This window comes from Microplitis demolitor, chromosome 9, assembly GCF_026212275.2.
Source record: "Microplitis demolitor isolate Queensland-Clemson2020A chromosome 9, iyMicDemo2.1a, whole genome shotgun sequence".
NCBI classification, from domain to species: domain Eukaryota; kingdom Metazoa; phylum Arthropoda; class Insecta; order Hymenoptera; family Braconidae; genus Microplitis; species Microplitis demolitor.
Genome location: NC_068553.1, coordinates 2,217,886 through 2,236,934, shown reverse-complemented (window position 1 = coordinate 2,236,934; position 19,049 = coordinate 2,217,886). Strand labels below are relative to the sequence as shown.

General features: G+C 27.2%; 2 protein-coding genes across 3 annotated transcripts in view; both read left to right on the top strand.

Moving 5' to 3' along the window:
* The window catches only part of LOC103577100 (leishmanolysin-like peptidase), a 120,123-nt gene extending 111,132 nt beyond the window's left edge, over positions 1 to 8,991 (top strand). The window contains exons 6-13 of the mRNA XM_008557602.3: positions 619 to 800; positions 1,509 to 1,712; positions 1,781 to 2,006; positions 4,584 to 4,777; positions 4,948 to 5,080; positions 5,158 to 5,317; positions 5,420 to 5,586; positions 7,710 to 8,991. Coding sequence (XP_008555824.1) covers positions 619 to 800; positions 1,509 to 1,712; positions 1,781 to 2,006; positions 4,584 to 4,777; positions 4,948 to 5,080; positions 5,158 to 5,317; positions 5,420 to 5,586; positions 7,710 to 7,988 — 1,545 coding nt within the window. The 3' untranslated portion in view covers positions 7,989 to 8,991. The remainder of the gene's footprint in view (positions 1 to 618; positions 801 to 1,508; positions 1,713 to 1,780; positions 2,007 to 4,583; positions 4,778 to 4,947; positions 5,081 to 5,157; positions 5,318 to 5,419; positions 5,587 to 7,709) is intronic.
* Positions 8,992 to 11,206: 2,215 nt separating this feature from the next.
* Positions 11,207 to 18,053, top strand: LOC103577101 (sodium- and chloride-dependent glycine transporter 2). 2 transcript variants are annotated; one of them, XM_053741781.1, is made up of 10 exons: positions 11,207 to 11,509; positions 12,482 to 12,647; positions 13,224 to 13,502; positions 13,575 to 13,782; positions 15,080 to 15,273; positions 15,362 to 15,542; positions 16,098 to 16,338; positions 16,799 to 17,137; positions 17,206 to 17,358; positions 17,853 to 18,053. In XM_053741781.1, the coding sequence occupies exons 1-10, from the start codon at positions 11,447 to 11,449 to the stop codon at positions 17,919 to 17,921; spliced, it is 1,893 nt and encodes a 630-aa protein (XP_053597756.1). In that variant the 5' UTR covers positions 11,207 to 11,446; the 3' UTR covers positions 17,922 to 18,053. The 2 variants fall into 2 exon arrangements, with proteins under 2 accessions (XP_053597756.1, XP_053597757.1); XM_053741782.1 differs by lacking the exon at positions 11,207 to 11,509 and adding an exon at positions 11,860 to 11,890.
* The last annotated feature ends 996 nt before the right edge of the window (positions 18,054 to 19,049 follow it).

Sequence of the window (19,049 nt, the reverse complement as noted above, 5' to 3'; positions counted from 1 at the left end):
GTTAAAAGGGAAAAATAAATGAGGAAAATGCTAGAGTAGAGGGTTTTAGCTCAATATTTTACATTAAGCTACTTATTAAATATTACGTCCGAGATTATTACTTGCACAATAATAAATCCACTCTTTATAAAATGATAATTATTATTGTTATCAATAAAATCAATTTTAACAAATTAAATAATTAAATTAATTAAATAATTTCATTAAAATACATTCCGTGTTTTTTTAAATTATAACAAATTGATGATGCTATAAATCACGTTTTAATTATTTTAAAAGCTTCTACATATGATTCACATATGAATTAAGTAATTAATCCATTTGTTGATTAATAAAAATCTTTTTTAATTATTTTAAAATTTTATTTCATATAGAATTTTGCCGCGCTTTTTATTTTTTAAAATTACCAGTAAAATATGCGAGATAGAGAAAAAGTCAAAGAGACATTTTTTGTAGAGAATTAAATTCTCTATAAAAAATGTATGAGATGTTTTTTGTGAAAAATGGATAGTTTGGGCTGTAGAGCCGTTGCGAGAGTAAAAAAGGAATTTAAAATTTTTGGCGGTAAAATTTGTTATTTGAATTTTATAAATTGATAAGAAATTTCGATATGTATAGGTATGTAGAGTATGTAATGCAACTGGACAAAAATGCGGTGTACAAGAGGGCAGTACAGCTGGTGAAGGAATTGATGGCGCTGACTTTGTATTTTATGTGTCGGCATTACAATCAGAACGTTGTCATAATGGATTGACTGTTGCTTATGCAGCTCATTGTCAACAAGAAGCTGCATTAGACAGGTAAATTCCGGTATAAAAAAAAAAGTTACGTGAAATAAATTGTATATAGTTTATCATGTAAAAAATCGATATCGATATTTTGGGTATCGATACAAATATTCAAGACAAGTATGGGTTGTGGGTACTCGTTTCAAAGCGCAGGCGATTTCCTGTCGATATATGTCATTGAAAATATTTATTAATTGTCGAGTAATTACAATTGCCATTGCGACAATTAGCTGTATAGATTTTAAATGGCTAATAACTTTTGAACAATTGACTTTACGCTATTTTATGTCTGATAAAAATTTATCGGTAATTTAATTGCCAACAAATTTGTTTATGTAAAAAAATACCGTAGGACCAACGGTTTAAAAGTTATCAGCGTTTAAAGTTCAAATTATATAAATAATAATAACAACAATTTTAATTACTGATAAATAATTATTTTTTTTTTATAGTCTTGTAGAAAATAACGAGAGCTTTTAAATGAGTACCAACAACCCATACCTGAGGTGATTTATAAAATATCATTGGTTGTAAAATTTAAAAAATGTTTTTTTTTTCTAAATTTATTTATCAAAATATATCAGTATGATAAATAGATAACGCAAATTATTGTGAGTGATTTATAAAAATAATTAATTTAAAGTAAATGTTATCAAGTGAAATGAAAAAAATAAATTTTAACAATTATTTTAATAATATATAATGAATTAAATCTTTTAGGCCAATTGCCGGACATGCAAATTTATGTCCTGGAAGCATCAGCACAAAGCCTCAGGAACTAGAAACACTATTGAGTACAGTAAAACATGAAATATTACACGCGTTAGGTTTTTCATTGAGTCTCTATGCGTTTTATCGCGATGAAAACGGGGAACCCCGGACACCAAGACGCGCCGAAACCGGAAAACCTCAACTCAATGAAAAGTAAGTCAACGATTTGTCTAATTATTGATTGGAGTTATGTAATTAATCGATTGTTTTTTAATGAAAAGGTTGCAAACGCACCAGTGGAGCGAGAACACGATAAAAACAATAGTGAGGCCGCAGTGGCATGTGAGGGGTGGCAGCGTCGAGCGATCGATGCAGATGATTGTTACACCGCGTGTCAGAGAAGAAGTACGTGCGCATTTTAATTGCCCTAATTTGGAAGGCGCAGAATTAGAGGACCAGGGCGAGGATGGTACCGCACTCACCCACTGGGAAAAAAGAGTTTTCGAGGTACGTTTTCATTTTTTTCTATCGATACACTGAAATTTTAAATCGATCTTTTTACACCAACGATTTATTTAAATTTTCTAATCTAAGTATCGAAATCTTGTAATCGATGCACTAGAATCTTGTAATCAGTACATAAAAATCTTTTATTCGATTATTTTAAATATACAATCAATAAATTTGAATTTTTTAATCGATATATAGAAATCTTCTACAAGATTTACTAAATCTTGAAAGTAATTTATATAAATCTTTAAAATTCCTTTGAATCTCAGTATCGATTTATCGAAATTTTGTAATCGATATATTCAAATCTTATATTTCGTACATTGATTTCGGGTAATTGATTTATCTTAATCTTGTAATTGCAATCGATTTTTTTAAATCTCGTTATCAACCCATTAAAATCTTATAGCAGATTTATTAAAATCTTGTAATTTTTTAATTGAAATTTTACAATCGTTATGCTGAAATCTTGTGATCGATTTGGCTGAATCTTGTAATCGATTTATCTAAATCTCGTGATCGATATGTTTAAATCTTGTAGGCAATTTATCAAAATCTTATAATAGATAAATCTTAATATTGAGATACTGAAATCTTATAGTCGATTTGCCCCAATTTTGCAATTTTTGTGTTAAAATTTTGTGCTCCATACATCTCGTGATCGATTTATCTAAATCTCGTATTTTTTGTATTGAAATCATGTAATCAATAACTCTCGTAATCGATTTATCTGAATCTCATGACCGATTTATGTAAATCTTATAATCGATTTATTTAAATCTTACTATCAATGCATATAAACATCATACTCGATCTATTTAAATCTTGTAATCATTATATCATAATCTTGTAGTCAATTTATCAAAATCTTATAATAGATAAATCGTTTAATCGAGATGCTAAATCTTATAATCAATTTCTCTAAATCTTGTATTTTTATGTTAAAATTTTATAATCAATAAATCTCGTGATCGATTTATCTACATTTCGTAATCGATTTATTTAAATGTTATGATAGATAAATCTTTCCATCGAGATACTGAAATCACTAAATCTCGCGATCGATTTATCTAAATCTTGTAATCGATTTATCTAAATCTTCTCATTGGTTCACTTAAATCTTATTATCAATGCATAAAAATTTCATAATCGATCTCTTCAAATCTTGTAATCAATTTATTAAAATCTTATAAAAGATAAATCTTTCAATCGAGATACTAAAATCTTAAAATCGATTTATCTCAATCTTGTAGTTTATCTATTGAAGTCTTATGATCAATAAGTTTCGTGATCGATTTATGTAAATCTTGTAATTGATTTATTTAAATCTTGTAATCAACATATCTAAATCTTGTAATCAACATATCTAAATCTTGTAGTCAATTTTTTAAAATCGTAAAATAGACAAATCTTTTAATCGATATACTAAAATCTTAAAATCGATTTATCCCAATCTTGTAGTTTATCTATTGAAGTCTTATGATCAATAAGTTTCGTGATCGATTTATGTAAATCTTGTAATCGATTTATTTAAATCTTGTAATCAACATATTTAAATCTTGTAATCAACATATCTAAATCTTGTAGTCAATTTATTAAAATCGTAAAATAGACAAATCTTTTCATCGATATGCTAAAATCTTCAAATCGATTTATCCTAATCTTGTAGTTTATCTATTGAAGTCTTATGATCAATAAGTTTCGTGATCGATTTATGTAAATCTTGTAATTGATTTATTTAAATCTTGTAATCAACATATCTAAATCTTGTAATCAACATATCTAAATCTTGTCGTCAATTTTTTAAAATCGTAAAATAGACAAATCTTTTAATCGATATACTAAAATCTTAAAATCGATTTATCTCAATCTTGTAGTTTATCTATTGAAGTCTTATGATCAATAAGTTTCGTGATCGATTTATGTAAATCTCGTAATCGATTTAATTAAAATCTTGTAATCAACATATATAAATCTTGTAATCAACATATCTAAATCTTGTAGTCAATATATTAAAATCGTAAAATAGACAAATCTTTTAATCGATATACTAAAATCTTAATATCAATTTATCTCAATCTTGTAGTTTATCTATTGAAGTCTTATGATCAATAAGTTTCGTGTTCGATTTATCTAAATCTTGTAATCGATTTATCTAAATCTTCTCATTGGTTCACTTAAATCTTACTATCAATGCATAAAAATTTCACAATCGATCTCTTAAAATCTTGTAATCAATTTATTAAAATCTTATAAAAGATAAATCTTTCAATCGACATACTACAATCTTAAAATTGATTTATCTCAATCTTGTAGTTTATCTATTGAAGTCTTATGATCAATAAGTTTCGTGATCGATTTATGTAAATCTTGTAATCGATTTATTTAAATCTTGTAATCAACATATTTAAATCTTGTAATCAACATATCTAAATCTTGTAGTCATTTTATTAAAATCGTAAAATAGACAAATCTTTCAATCGATTTACTAAAATCTTATAATCGATAACTCAAAATCTTATAACCAAAATTTACTAATAACTCATAAAAATAATAAATATTGTAAATTATCAGAATGAAGCTATGACTGGTACTCATACACAAAATCCAGTGTACTCCCGTATAACCCTTGCCCTAATGGAAGACACCGGCTGGTACACCGCCAACTATTCAATGGCCCAAGAGCTGGGATGGGGTCGCCGCTTAGGCTGTGATTTCGCTATGAAATCTTGCAAGGAATGGATATCTACGCGCTCATCACGTCTATCGTAAGCATTCAAATAAAATCCCACTTTTATAGTTTTCAATTTTCTCTCAATTCAAATTTTCTCCAAAATCTTTTTTTTTTTTTTTTTGATGCTCAGTGATGAGGATCCAAAGTAAGTTTGTTTAGTTTTTATAATTAAGTAGTTAATTAATTTATTTTTACAACTTTAAGGGGGAAAACAATTCATCCATTTTGTAATAAAGTTAAACAAGATCCATTACAAACAGAGTGTACTGACGATCGAAGCTCAGTAGCTCTGTGTAATCTTGTAGAGCATCCGCAGCCCTTACCAAAAAAATATCAGGTAAGACAAAGTAATTATTTATATAAGTAAATAAATTTAATTACTTGTTGGTAATAAGATAAAATTTTTTTGAATAGAATTTTGATTGGATCCCACATGTGCAGTCGGGTAAAGAACAATACTACGGCGGATCAGTATCTCTGGCTGACTATTGTCCTTACATACAAGAGTTCACGTGGCGGGCTAAGAATATTGTGATTCGTGGCTCTCATTGTCTTTATGAAGAGAACAATCCACGTGAGTAAATTTGAATGAATTTATTTGAGGGAATTATGACAAGTGATGATGATGATGATGATAATGATGATTGTTTTGTTTGGTTGGTTTTAATTTGAGCAGATCCAGAAAAAAATTTCGCATTAGAAAATTACGGGCCGCACTCGAGGTGTTTTGATCATACTAATGATATGTGGGAAGAGAGAACATGTAAACAAGCGAGGCAATGGCAGCACTGGGGCTCGGGGTGTTATCAATATAAGTGTGAAGCTGGGAGACTTCATATTATGGTAAAAAAAAAAAAAAAAAAAAAAAAAAAAAAAAAAAAGTGAATTTTTTTTAATTCGGAAAAAAATCGATTTATCGATTTAAATAATCGATTTATCGATTCAAATAATCGATTTATCGATTTAATTAATCGATGCATCGAGTTATCAATTTTAATTGTTCGAATGTCGATTTATTGATTTTTTAATCGATTTATTGATTTTTAATCGATTTATCGATTTTTTAATCGAGGTATCGATTTAAATAATCGATTTATTGATTTAATTAATCGATGCATCGAGTTATCAATTTTAATAGTTCGAATGTCGATTTATTGATTTTTTCATTGATTTATTGATTTTTTAATCGAGGTATCGATTTATCGATTTAAATAATCGATTTATTGATTTAATTAATTGATGTATCGAGTTATCAATTTGAATAATTCGGGCATCGATTTATTGATTTTTTAATCAAGGTATCGATTTAAATAATCGATTTATCGATTTAATTAATCGATGCATCGAGTTATCAATTTTAATAGTTTGAATGTCGATTTATTGATTTTTTCATTGATTTATTGATTTTTTAATCGAGGTATCGATTTATCGATTTAAATAATCGATTTATTGATTTAATTAATTGATGTGTCGAGTTATCAATTTGAATAATTCGGGCATCGATTTATTGATTTTTTAATCGATTTATTGATTTTTTAATCGATTTATCGATTTTTTAATCGAGGTATCGATTTAAATAATCGATTTATTGATTTAATTAATTGATGTATCGAGTTATCAATTTGAATAATTCGGGCATCGATTTATTGATTTTTTAATCAAGGTATCGATTTAAATAATCGATTTATCGATTTAATTAATCGATGCATCGAGTTATCAATTTTAATAGTTCGAATGTCGATTTATTGATTTTTTCATTGATTTATTGATTTTTTAATCGAGGTATCGATTTATCGATTTAAATAATCGATTTATTGATTTAATTAATTGATGTGTCGAGTTATCAATTTGAATAATTCGGGCATCGATTTATTGATTTTTTAATCGATTTATCGATTTTTTAATCGAGGTATCGATTTAAGTACTCGGTGCATCGAGTTATCAATTTTAATACTTTGGATATCGATTTCTTGATTTTTTAATCGAGGTATCGATTTATCGATTTGAATAATCGATTTATTGATTTGAAAAATCGATGCATCGAATTATAAATTTTAATAATTCGGATTTTGATTTATTGATTTATTAATCGAGGTATCGATTTATCGATTTAAATAATCGATTTATCGAGTTATCAATTTTGAAAGTTTGAATGTCGATTTATTGATTTTTTAATTGATTTATCGATTTTTTAATCGAGGTATCGATTTATCGATTTAAATAATCGATTTATTGATTTGAAAAATCGATGCATCGAATTATAAATTTTAATAATTCGGATTTCGATTTATTGATTTATTAATTGATTTATCGAGTTATCAATTTTGAAAGTTTGAATGTCGATTTATTGATTTTTTAATCGATTTATCGATTTTTTAATCGAGGTATCGATTTATCGATTTAAATAATCGATTTATTGATTTGAAAAATCGATGCATCGAATTATAAATTTTAATAATTCGGATATCGATTTATTGATTTATTAATCGAGGTATCGATTTATCAAATTAAAAAATCGATTTATTGATTGAAATAATCGATTTATCGATTTAAGTAATCGATGCATTATGTTATCAATTTTAATAATTCGGATATCAATTATCAATTTGAATAATTAAGACATCGATTTAAATAATCGAGATATCGATCTGAATAATCGATACATCGATTTATAAATTTTAACCATTTAAACATCGGTTAATCAGATTTGATGATTGATACATCGATTTGAACAATCGATACATTGTTTTGAATAATCGATATATCGATTTTGGTGATCGATTAATCGATAGTCATAATCGATACCTTAACTAAAAAAAACACAAATCGATAAATTAAAATAAATAATTACAATATAAAAATTTATAATCTATCGAACTGTATAATCGATTGAAAAAAATCGATATATCGATTTGAATAATCGATAAATAAAAAAAAAATTAATAGATTTTTTAATTGACCTACAGGTTGCAAACTATACATACACTTGTTATCACGCTGGTCAAAAATTAACCATTAAAATAATCGAAAACGAATGGCTGCACAAAGGCGCGCTGATCTGTCCTCCGTGCAAAGAAATATGCCAGCAAGAGTTGAAATCAAAAGGCGAGTGGTGCAAACCCGGGGACGAGCATCCGCCCTCAACTTTTTACCACCAAGATCACTTGCAGTGCGGCATTGACCGGAAATTGCCCTCGATCCTTCGCGTTATATTATTTATCAGTATCAATGTCATTTTCAGATGATCTAATTCCGTTTTATCATCATTAAGTTTTTAATTGCTAACAACAATTTCATGATAATTGATAATCATAAGAATAATAAAAACAATAATTTTTTTAAATTGAAACAAAAAATCGATTAAAAGTTTAATTACTAAAATAAGTGGACGTCATATCGTAATTGTAAATTAGAAAAATTTTTAATTGATCAAATAAAAAAAAAAGTATTAGTTAAGATTATTTGATATTAAAGAATTGAATTGCAAATTTTGTTGAAAAAAAAAATACGTAAAATAAAATGTATATAGTTTATCACGTAAAAAATCGATATCGATATTTTGGGTATCGATACAAATATTCAAGACAAGTATGGGTTGTGGGTACTCGTTTCAAAGCGCAGGCGATTTCCTGTCGATATATGTCATTGAAAATATTTATTAATTGTCGAGTAATTACAATTGCCATTGCGACAATTAGCTGTATAGATTTTAAATGGCTAATAACTTTTGAACAATCGACTTTACGCTATTTTATGTCTGATAAAAATTTATCGGTAATTTAATTGCCAACAAATTTGTTTATGTAAAAAAATACCGTAGGACCAACGGTTTAAAAGTTATCAGCGTTTAAAGTTCAAATTATATAAATAATAATAACAACAATTTTAATTACTGATAAATAATTATTTTTTTTTTATAGTCTTGTAGAAAATAACGAGAGCTTTTAAATGAGTACCAACAACCCATACCTGAGGTGATTTATAAAATATCATTGGTTGTAAAATTTAAAAAATGTTTTTTTTTTTCTAAATTTATTTATCAAAATATATCAGTATGATAAATAGATAACGCAAATTATTGTGAGTGATTTATAAAAATAATTAATTTAAAGTAAATGTTATCAAGTGAAATGAAAAAAATAAATTTTAACAATTGTTTTTAAATTGTTTAAATATTAATAAAATATAATAATGCAATTACTATAATTATTATTAATTAAAAATAAATAGCGACGGGCATTTTATAATTTAATTAAAAAAAAAAAAAAAACAAATGTTCATTGTAAATAAATTTAGAAGCATTTTATTATTTATTAATATATAAATTTGTCGCTCAATTAATTAAATTCCTTAAAAAAAAAAAAACATTCCAGTGTATTTAATTAATTTTCTTTTTATTTTAATAATAATCAAATTTTAATTGATTGGATTTCTTGGTGTCATTTAAATTTGTCAATTAAATGACACGATCAATCAATTGTTAGTAATTAAAATAATTTAATTATTTAAAAGTATAAACTGTAATTAATTATATAAATATATATATGTAAAATATATGACTACCATTATATAAATATGGATATTTTGTAACATGAAAATGTAAAATAAAAATAACAATCAATCAATAAATACATGGAATAAAATCAAAAATTAATTTTAATACTCTGTTGTAATTAAAAATAGTTGTGACTAATTACCAGATTATTTTTTTCTGTTTTTGACATTCTATCCTTCGAGAGCTCGCGATTTCCTTTTGAATGAGTACCCACATGACCACTTTATCTGGGAGTCAAAATTCTAGTTTGTCGGAAAATTGAAATAAAATTTTCTTGAAAATTTAAAAATACGGACGAATGATTTATTGAAGATAATTGGGGGTTGTGGGTACTCATTTTAAAGCCCTCATTATTTCCTACTACAATAGAACACAAAATAATTTGTAAAAATTAATTACCGATAATTAGCAATAGCTTAAACGAGTATTCATATGTATTTTTAACTTTAAACGCCGATAACTTGAATACTATCATTCCTACGGTATTTTTTGTAATGAACAAACTTGTAGGAAATTAAATTCTCTACAAGATCGGTCTTGGCACAATATGTCGTAAAGTCAATAGTTTTAAAGTTATCAGCGTTTTAATAAAATTGTCAAATAAAAAATTTATTTTATCAATTATTTACACTACGAAATATACATTTTTATATAAATACATATTTATTTAATCGACTGTAAAGTACTTACCATCCCCATTTTTATAAACTAAAAATGGAAATCGCCAGACATTTCCGATACCGATCGCGTATCCCATACACGATAAAACAAATTCCGCTTTATTGGCCCATCCTTTGCGTTCTTTAGGTTTTTTAATCACAGACTCGGTTAATTTAACTGATAGCCTTTTAACACCCTTTAATTCAAATAACTTATTTTATTAATAACTCAACTTAAATAAATAAATAAAATATCACAACTTAATGTTATTCTTACGTAATTTTTTTAAATAAATCATCACTCTCAATTATTAATTACTCCTCCCGCCGTAGCCCAATCTACAGCACACTGAGTTACTCCCAAAAATAAATAATCCCTCACAATTAACCCCCGCGTCAAAAAATTTCTCAACCTTTCCAAAACTAACGAAATAGAATCTTCCATCAAAACGCCTTTTTAAAAATTCATAACTTCCACCATTGATATTAAGAACCCTTTCATTTTTTTCATCGATCCTCATTAAATTATCATTGTAACAACCCCCAATTGCCCTCATTACTCCTAATAATTACCAAGTAATTAAATGATTCCCATTTTACTCCAAATCAAATCATTCCCTTCGCCTCCTCAACTTCAACCCCTTCTAACTCCCAAGCTATCACTCCCACATAATTTTTCATCATAACCAATTTTGTTGCTCATTAAATTTCCCACAAAATCGGTCTCTTAACAATTTTCCCTAAAAACAATTCCTTCCAAGTTATCGACACTTAATCAAAAAAATTACCCTTATAAAATCGCTTCTCCCAACCCCCTCAACTTTAAACCCTCCTAACTCCCAAACTATGACTCCCACATAATTTTTCATCATAACCAATTTTGTTGCTCATTAAATTTCCCACAAAATCGGTCTCTTAACAATTTTTCCTAAAATCAATTCTTTCCAAGTTATCGTCACTTAATAAAAAAAATATTAACAAAAGTAACCGAAACCGGAATTAAAAATAAAAAATATTCATACTTACATCGAGTATAAAACAATTAAACTTAAAACACTGAGTACTCGAGCTCTCAATGTAATTAAAAATAGATTTGTATAGTTATTTAGCTTTGTCACCGAGACGTAGACGTCTTAACACCTTAATGACACTTATAATTACGAAATGTAATTTAAACAAAGAAAATAAACATTTATGCCTGAGTTAGTTACTTAGGGCTGGATTATCTAAATTCTGAGAGATATAAACTACGTACACACACGCACACACACTGACGGTAATTGAAGTTAATGATGAAATATTTTAAATAATTTTTAAAATTTATTTCAGTTTTTATTTTACTTTCCAAGAGCACGCACGTTATTACCGCCACGTATTTCATCTTTTTTATGGGAATATAAATTTATTTTATGGGTTTTGAGGATTAATTATTTAGTGCATATCATAGTACTGATATATTGTGTGTAAAAAAAACTTTTCTGCTTTTAAAATGCTGGATAAACAGATTGATTGTGAACATGTTGGATGTGCGTCGGGAGACGATTTTATGAGGGTAAGATTTTTTTTTTTAATAAATGACGATAACTTGGAAAGAATTGATTTTAGGGGAAATTGTTAAGAGACCGATTTTGTGGGAAATTTAATGAGCAACAAAATTGGTCATCATGAAAAATTGTGTGAAAGTGATAATTTAGGAGTTAGCAGAGGTTAAAGTTGAGGGGGTTGAGAGAAACGATTTTATGAGGGTCATTTTTTTGATTAAGTGACGATAACTTGGAAAAAATTGATTTTAGGGAAAATTATTAAGAGACCGATTTTGTGGGAAATTTAATGAGCAACAAAATTGGTTATAGTGAAAAATTATGTGGGAGTGATAGTTAGGGAGTTAGAAGGGGTTAAAGTTGAGGGGGTTGGGAGAAACGATTTTATGAGGGTAATTTTTTTGATTAAGTGACGATAACTTGGAAGGGATTGATTTTAGAAAAAATTGTTAAGAGACCGATTTTGTGGGAAATTTAATGAGCAACAAAATTGGTCATGATGAAAAATTATGTGGGAGTGATAGTTTGGGAGTTAGGAGAGGTTAAAGTTGAGGAGGCGAAGGGAATGATTTGATTTGGAGTAAAATGGGGATCATTTAATTACTTGGTAATTATTGGGAGTAATGAGGGCAATGGGGGGTTGTTACAATGATAATTTAATGAGGATCGATGAAAAAAATGAAAGGGTTCTTAATATCAATGGTGGAAGTTATGAATTTTTAAAAAGGCGTTTTGATGGAAGATTCGATTTCGTTAGTTTTGGAAAGGTTGAGAAATTTTTTGACGCGGGGGTTAATTGTGAGGGATTATTTATTTTTGGGAGTAACTCAGTGCGGTGTAAATTGGGCTACAGCGGGAGGAGTAATTAAGAATTGAGAGTGATGATTTATTTAAAAAAATTACGTAAGAATAACATTAAGTTGTGATATTTTATTTATTTATTTAAGTTGAGTTATTAATAAAATAAGTTATTTAAATTAAAGGGTGTTAAAAGGCTATCAGTTAAATTAACCGAGGCTGTGATTAAAAAACCTAAAGAACGCAAAGGATGGGCCAATAAAGCGGAATTTGTTTTATCGTGTATGGGATACGCGATCGGTATCGGAAATGTCTGGCGATTTCCATTTTTAGTTTATAAAAATGGGGGTGGTAAGTATTTTTCAATCGATTAAATAAATATATATTTATATAAAAATGTATATTTCGTAGTGTAAATAATTGATAAAATAAATTTTTTATTTGACAATTTTATTAAAACACTGATAACTTTAAAACTATTGACTTTACGACAAATTGTGCCAAGACCGATCTTGTAGAGAATTTAATTTCCTACAAGTTTTTTCATTACAAAAAATATCGTAGGAATGATAGTATTCAAGTTATCGGCGTTTAAAGTTAAAAATACATATGAATACTCGTTTAAGCCATTGCTAATTATCGGTAATTAATTTTTACAAATTTTTTTGTGTTTTATTGTAGTAGGAAATAATGAGAGCTTTAAAATGAGTACCCACAACCCCCAATTATCTTCAATAAATCATTCGTCCGTATTTTTAAATTTTCAAAAAAATTTAATTTCAATTTTCCGACAAACTAGAATTTTGACTCCCAGATAAAGTGGTCATGTGGGTACTCATTCAAAAGGAAATCACGAGCTCTCGAAGGATAGAATATTAAAAATTTATAATAATGATCTAGTAATCACTAATGACTCTCTTTCACCAGGTTCATTTTTGATACCATTCGTTATAATGTTGATAACAATGGGCATACCGATTTTCTATTTGGAAGTTTCTGTCGGGCAATATACCGGTTTAGGGCCATTTGAAATTTACAAAAGTCTATCACCAGCTTTTGGCGGTGTTGGAATATGCACATTAATTGTTATCGCACTAGTTAGTGTGTACTATATGGTTTTAATGAGCTGGATATTATCTTATATTGTTGCGTCATTTCACCCGAAACTTGCATGGGCATACTGCGATAATGACTTTAATACTCCTGGTAATTAATTTTATCATTATTATTATTACCACAATCATTGTTACGGTTATTTATACTTTTTTCTTTTTATAGAATGCTACAGCCAATTACAAGACATGCAATGTCAGCAACAAAATTCGTCAATGATATTTTTTAATAAAACTTGTTCGTCGATAAAAGATGTCTGTTTGAAATTCGGATATTCAGGCAGCGATAAAAATATAAATTGTCATGACGGTGACAATATCGTACCTTTAAAATCTCTGTACAAACGAATCTTGTCCAGTGAACAATATTTCAAGTGAGTCAAGATTAAAAAAAATTATTTTTTCAAGCAAATATTCAAAATATCGAGTTTTATCGATTTATCGAATTTTCGAGCTATCGATATATCAAAAATCGATTATTCGAGATTGTCACTTCTAAAATATTAATAAAACATACTTTTTAAATATCGATATATCGATAATCGATATATCGATATATCGATTTATCAACTATCGATTTACTAATAATCGATGTATTGTATTATAAATATTCGATGTATCGATTTATATATATTCGATATTTCGATATTTAAATGATCGATATAATGAATCATTAATGATAGAGGTATCGATTTATTTATCAATAATCGATTTTTCAATAATCGATATATCGATTTGTCAATAATTAAAATATTAATTCATTAATGATCAATATATCGATTTATTAATAATCGATTTATAAACAATCGATATATCGATCTATCAATAGTCGATATATCGATGGTTCATAAATCGACGTATCGAGTCATGAGTGATCGATGTATTGATTTATGAATAATCGATGTATCGATTTATAAGTAATCAATACATTAATCTACCAATAATCGATACATCGATCTATCAGTAATCGATATATCGATTTATAAATAATTAATATATCAATTTATGAACAATCGATATATCGATCCATCAAGAATCAATATTTCGATTTCCAAAAAATCTATATATCGATTTATAAATAATCGATACATCAATAATCGAGACATCGATTTTTGAATAATCGATATATTGATTTATACATAATCGATACATCAATAATCGAGACATCGATATTTGAATAATCGATATATTGATTTATAAATAATCGATACATCAATAATCGAGACATCGATTTTTAAAAAATTAATATATTGATTTATAAATAATCGATACATCAATAATCGATATATCGATTTTCAGAAAAATCGATAAATCAAATTATAAATAATCGATACATCAATAATCGTGACATCGATTTTTAAAAAATTGATATATCGATTTATAAATAATCGATACATCGATCTATCAGTAATCGATATATCGATTTATAAATAATCAATATATCAATTTATAAACAATCGATATATCGATCCATCAAGAGTCAATATTTAGATTTCCAAAAAATCTATATATCGATGTATAAATAATCGATACATCAATAATCGATATATCGATTTTCAAAAAAATCGATAAATCAAATTATAAATAATCGATACATCAATAATCGATATATCGATATATAAATAATCGATTTATCGATTAAGATTGAAAAAAAAATGTTTTTTTTTGCAGTGATTATGCATTAGGTGTAAACGGGGCAACATGGGACAATTTCGGAACAATAAATTGGCAATTATTGATATATTTATCATTAGGTTGGATTATAGTTTTTGTATGTTTGTCACGTGGTGTAAAATCTGCGGGTAAAGTCGCATATTTTACAGCCTTATTTCCTTATGTCATGCTGACCGCTGTTTTAATTCGAGGTAAAATTGCAAAATAAATTTCGAATTAAAAAAAAAAGAACCATTAAGAAAACAATTATGAATATATGATAAATCTAATTTTTAATAGGTGTGACATTAGATGGCGCGATGGACGGAATCTCATATTTTATAATTCCAAAATTTGAAACTTTGAAGAATGCAAGTGTGTGGGGCGACGCTGCATCACAAGTTTTTTATTCACTTGGTATTGGATGCGGATCATTAATAACAATGTCCAGTTTTAATTCATTCACTAATAATTGTTATCGGTAATTAGCAATCAATTTAAATACATACATCCGTTTACTTTTAAAAATTTTTATAAAAACGCCCGTAACTCTTAAACTATCAATTTTACAACAAATTATCATTCGATCAAATTTGTAGGAAATTTTATTCCCTACAAATTTGATCCTTACAGAAAAAATCGTAAGTTCAATAGTTTCCGAGTAATCTGCGTTTAAAGCCAGAACATAAATATAATTGTCGAAACAATTGATAATTGTCGAAACAATTGATCATTTTTAGTGTAATTATCAATTGTTTAAACAACTTTTGATCACTTGTTGCAGAAAATAGTGCGAGCTTTAAAACGAGTACCAACATGACAAAGTTACCTTCAAAAATATTTAGTCATAAAAATTGAAATTTTTAAAAACAATTAATAAATTTTTATAAACAATTTTTTTAAGTTTTTTAAATATAGTCATGTGGGTACTCATTTTAAAGGGAATCTTATGCTCTGGAAGAAAATGATACAAAAAATTACATGATACTGACTTTTACCGATTTTTGTTAAAAAATCGTGACTTAATTTTTTTCAGGGACTCAATTTTAATAGCAACGGCAAATATATTCACATCAGTGTTCGCTGGGTTTGCAATATTCTCAATTCTCGGGTATTTATCAAAACAAATGGGAATGCCTATAGAAGAAATCGCTCAAGATGGCGGATTGAGTCTCGCGTTCATCGCGTACCCCGAAGCCGTCACACAAATGCCCTGGAGTAATTTATGGGCCTTTTTGTTTTTTATTATGTTGTTCATACTTGGTCTTGGTAGCCAAGTAAGTATTTTTCTTTTTCATTCTTATAAATTTGCCGATTTTCCTACTTCTTTGACTTTGATGCCAAATATCTCACTAACTATTACAGATAAAAAAAAATTTCCTAATACTTATTTATAGGAAATTTCCCGATCTACAAAATCGGCCTCTTATAAATTTTTCATATTTTCAATATTTTACGAGATATATCAAGTTTAAGTTTGCGACAAAAAATCGTTATTTCAAATCTGCACTAATTTAGTATTTGAAAATTCCTCGCGCCCTTCCTATCAACCCTAGAGTTTCAAATTAATTTTTTTCAGCTTTTCCAGAAAATTTCCTAACTCCAGAAAAAAAAATTTATACACTTTCCTCGTACAGTTCTTTTATAACGAAATTCTAAAGTCTGAATTATTTTAAAAAAAATTCAAATATTTTCCCGCCAAAAATTTAAATCAGAAAATTAATTTAAAAAAATTAGTTTCCAGGTGTACAGGCAGTCAGTACAGCAATTATAGACGCAAAGCCATCGCTGCGTGAGAAAGAAGGCCGTGTAATTTTTCTAGTGTGCTTTTGCGGCTGGTTAATGGGCCTGCCGATGATTTTTAGCGGCGGGGTTTATCTATATAAATTAATGGACTGGAATACCGCGTCATGGGCAGTATTATTGATCGGTATTTTTGAAATAATCGTGCCCTGTTGGTTCTACGGTTGCAACAAGTTTATAAAAAACATCGGAGAGATGAAAATGAATTTCAATAAATTTTCATACTTCTACTGGTGGATTAATTGGGTGATACTTGCACCCGCAACTTGTTTGGTAATTAATTAAAATATAAATAAATTAACGATCATTGATAATTTATTATTTCTCATATTTATTTACAGGGTATATTTATCTATCAGATGGTTATGTATGAGCCAGTGACTTATGGAGTTTATAAATTTCCTAGCTGGGCTAATTTTATCGGAATATTAATTGGACTGAGTACACTGGCGCCGTTACCTATTTATTTTATTTATCGCGTTTATAAGGGGCCGGTAAGTGATATATTTTTTGGAAATTTATATGGCTTGTGGGTACTCGTTTGAAAGCGCACGTGAATTCCTGATGATATACATCAAAAATATATATATATTTTGATATTAGAAGAGAGTGTCATGAACGTAACATTTTTTTTTTACAAAAATTAAACTTTTAAAGGGAATAACTTTTTAAATATTGACTTAAGGAAGTTTTATCAAAGGACTTAATTTGTAGGGAATTTAATTTCCTACTAAATTAAAAAGAATGAAAAAATCTGTGAGAGTGATATTTTAGAAGTTATTGGCATTTTAAGTGGAGAAACTGGGGAAATAATTAAAGTGATTAATTGTAATTAATAAAAATTAATTAATTTTTAGTTTTTTTTAGTTTTTTCTTGTAGAGAATCGTAAGAGCTTTGAAACGAGTACCCACAAGCTATAGTTTATGTAATTAATTTAAAAATTAATTATGTTAATTAATTAATTAATTATGTAATTTTTTTTTTCAGAGGAACATGAGTTTATTTACAGTTACGAAACATTGGGGACCGTCAAATAAAAGTGAATGGCAGACCTAAGAAATATTTAACGCCAAATTTTAAATTACCGACATTTTAATTAAAAATTTAATTCGACATTGAATTTATAAAAAAACAAAAAAGTTATCTAATAAAATATAAATATTTATACTGATCAAACTTGAATAATAATTTCCTCTGGCGCCATTTTTAAATTTAATTATTTTAAATTTTCAAATTTACTCACCTTTCCCGCCATTTATTTCTGCCGCTTCTTCGCGTATTCTGCGATTAAATAAATGAAAAATATAAATATTCAATTAACAAAAAATTAAAAAATAAAAATTAATTACTCACGTAATTACTAAAATTACTTAATTAAATAATTTATAAAAAAAAAACAAACAATTATTTTCGCATTCAACTTCTAAGAATCAAAATGGCGCGCAGTGACATTAGACTAAACCGACAATTAATTTATTTACGCACATAAATTTATATCACTAAATATTCCTAATTAATAAGTAATTAATTAAAAAAAATTTTTTTTTGTTAGTAATTAAGCGAGACGATGAATAAATTAATTATTTTAAAAACTTGGGACGTCGACAATGAGAACAACCGTTGAAAACCAACTGATCCCTTCCCGCACCAAAACAACAAGGAAACTGCGTGTGCGCAGGTTTGACGAGCGCGCATGCGCAGAAGATTCTGGAAGTTCTAGAGCGGGGATTTTTTTATGAAAATTTCACAGAATATTCTTGAACTGTTGCTTAGCCATGTCACGAATCTAAAAATTTTTAATAACGAAATTAAAGAAAAATAAATAGAAAAATATCCTTTTTTTTCTATTTAGACTAATTTTCCCTGTTAAAGAAAATTATTTCTAACTGACTAGAAAAAAAGGCCAATAAACTCTTACACGATTCTTTCAATTAAATTTTTTATTTTTAATAATAAAATTTTTTTTTATTTATTTATTATTAATTTAAACAATTTTCTTATTCATTGCCTTTATCATTATTATAATCATTGTAATATTAATATTAATAAGTTTTATTAATTATTAATTACAATGAAACTTATCGCTAATTAATTTCTAATTAACTTCCTAATTAATTAATTATTTAATTATTATCTTATGGCACGTATCTTATTCATTTAATTAATTATCATTATTATTATTTA